The 2,500-nt window shown below is 41.4% G+C and overlaps 1 protein-coding gene across 1 annotated transcript in view; it reads left to right on the top strand.

The window, feature by feature from the left end:
* The first annotated feature begins 601 nt into the window (after positions 1-601).
* The window catches only part of SLC17A7 (solute carrier family 17 member 7), a 167,800-nt gene continuing 165,901 nt past the window's right edge, over positions 602-2,500 (top strand). Inside the window, exon 1 of the mRNA XM_075329201.1 lies at positions 602-2,439. Coding sequence (XP_075185316.1) covers positions 2,378-2,439 — 62 coding nt within the window. The 5' untranslated portion in view covers positions 602-2,377. The remainder of the gene's footprint in view (positions 2,440-2,500) is intronic.

A 2,500-nucleotide genomic window follows, 5' to 3' on the forward strand; every position in this document is an offset into this window, starting at 1 on the left:
ACATACACACACATACACACCACACTTCTATTATATTTACAATATATGATACAATATTCAAGTTTAAAAAAAAAACCATGTTATTTTTACACTTTTCTCTTGATATTGATGCTCAACATCTTTTGCATTTATTATGGGGAGTGAGATAACCTCTGAATATATTCTTACTATTAGTTCATTATTTGCTTCATAAATGTTGATATGAATAAATTACAGTTATTGGATTCATTACAGAATTCCGTTGTAGAAATAGAAATATTCTTCATTTATAAATATGATTTGAAAGAAACGAGATCATTAAAAGAATGAACATCCAAGTCTTTCATACTTCATTTTTAGCTTTTATTGAAAGAGTTAATCAAAATCCACTGAACTGCTAATATAAATTCCTGAACTCGACAACAGCACCCCTTACTAAAACAAACCAACCTGCACCCATCCCCCTTCACTAAGTACCTTTCCAGATTATTGTAAGCAATGTCTCCTGCTTTAAGCCCCCCTCCCATCCCCACTCACCCCCTCCCTCGCAGACCTCAGCTGGGACTAACAGGAGAATGTCTTCTAATCCACCTCCAAATCCAGCAATGTGAGTGGAGTTGTGTATGGTGCTGAAGGCTGAGGAGGAAGAGGAGGGGTGAGGAGCTCACGCAGGAACTCATCTTCTTTACACCTTGCTCTTCTAAGTGTGTGATAAGGATTAAACAACAAAGCAATGGCATGAATGAAGAAGAGAGAAGTTGAGGCTTTTGGGTCCAGCTATCCTGACTAGATAATTGAGGCTGACCCTGGTGCTATCAATGCTGCTCTTGCTCCTATATTACTAGATCAGATAAGAACTGCTGATTTTGGTGCCCAAGCAAGGAGAACCTGCTGTCCATGGTCCTGAATACCAAGTTACAGCGACACTGATTGTCCTGTCCATTCTCTAGGATCTGACTACACGACCAGCGCCACCCATAGACCTGGAAATCTGACCAAAAAGGTACTGATGTCCATGGTCCTGAAATTCTGACCAAAAACTCACTGCTGTCTATGGTCCTGAAATCCTGCCTACAAAGGCACTTCTGTTTGTGGTCCTGAAATTCTGAAAAGACATTTCTGTCTATGGCCTTGAACTCCCGACTACAAAGCCTCTGCTCTCCATGGTCCTAAAATCTCAACTACAAAGTCACTGCTGTCTATGTTACTGAAATCCTGAAAAGACACTTCAGTCCATGGTCCTGAATCCTGAAAAGACACTTCAGTCCATGGTCCTGAATCCTGAAAAGACACTTCAGTCCATGGCCCTGAATCCTGAAAAGACACTACACAGTCCATTGTCCTGAAATTCTGAAAATATACTTCTATTTACGGTCTTGAACTTCCGACTACAAAGTTACAACTGTCCATGGTCCTGAATTCCTGACTACAAAGTCACTGCTGCCTATGGTCCGGAAATCCTAAAAAGAAAATTCAGTTCATGGTCCAGAAATCCTGACAAGATACTTCATTCCATTGCCCTAAAATCCTGACAGCAAAGCCACTTCTATGCATTGTCCTAAACTCCCGACTACAAACTCACTGCTTTCCATTGCTCTTGAATTCCTGACTTCAAGGTCATTGCTTTCCATTGTCTAGAAATCCTTCCTGATTACAGTCACTGCTGTCTATGGTCCCGAAATCCCGACTACAAATGAAGTGTAGTCCTAAAATCCTGACTACAGTCACCTCTGTCTATGGTCTAGAAATCCCGACTACAAATGAAGTGTAGTCCTAAAATCCTGACTACAGTCCCTTCTGTCTGACTGCAAAGTCACTGCTGTCCATGGTCCTGATTTACTGACTCTGGTCACCTGGTGCTGCATATCCTGGCTGTCCTTGGAGCTGATGACTACATAGCCCCTGCTGGAATGAGATTCGAGGTCTGTCTGCGATCCTGAAATAAATCTGCGATCCTGAAATAAATCTGCGATCCTGAAAGAAATCTAGCCTAACGGTTGCATTGCAGAAGAGCCCTGACTCCTGCTAGGAGCATCTGAACATAACTCTGACTCCAGTGCTTTTTTCCACTCTTGTTCATGGCCATCCCACGCAAGAAAGCAGGATATTTATTGGATATTATACTGCATAGCACAGCCTGAGCTGCTATCACTCCTATGGCTTTCCTCATTACTACATAAGCCGATGCCTCCTTATGTCTGCCTCTTACAAGGCCACCACATAACAGACATTCTTCCTTTTTTTGGTGTATTTTTAATTGAATGTTCCATGTATCCGGATTAAGGAGAGAAGTCATACTAGTCAAATCAACGATTATTTCTTTTGGCCTTAATATTCGTAATGAGAACTTTTTCTTGAAAGCACAAATTTAATACCTGGACTTAATAAAAGGATCGGGATGGAGTTTAGGAAGGATGAATTCAAGAAGCTGGCGGGTAATACCCTAGGAAAGCTGCACAGGTATGTCTTTATTACTGATCATTTGTCATCCCCCCCCCCCCCAAAATGGTATTTCACAGAA

The sequence above is a fragment of the Anomaloglossus baeobatrachus genome, chromosome 11 (assembly GCF_048569485.1).
Source record: "Anomaloglossus baeobatrachus isolate aAnoBae1 chromosome 11, aAnoBae1.hap1, whole genome shotgun sequence".
In the NCBI taxonomy this organism is placed as follows: Eukaryota; Metazoa; Chordata; class Amphibia; order Anura; family Aromobatidae; genus Anomaloglossus; species Anomaloglossus baeobatrachus.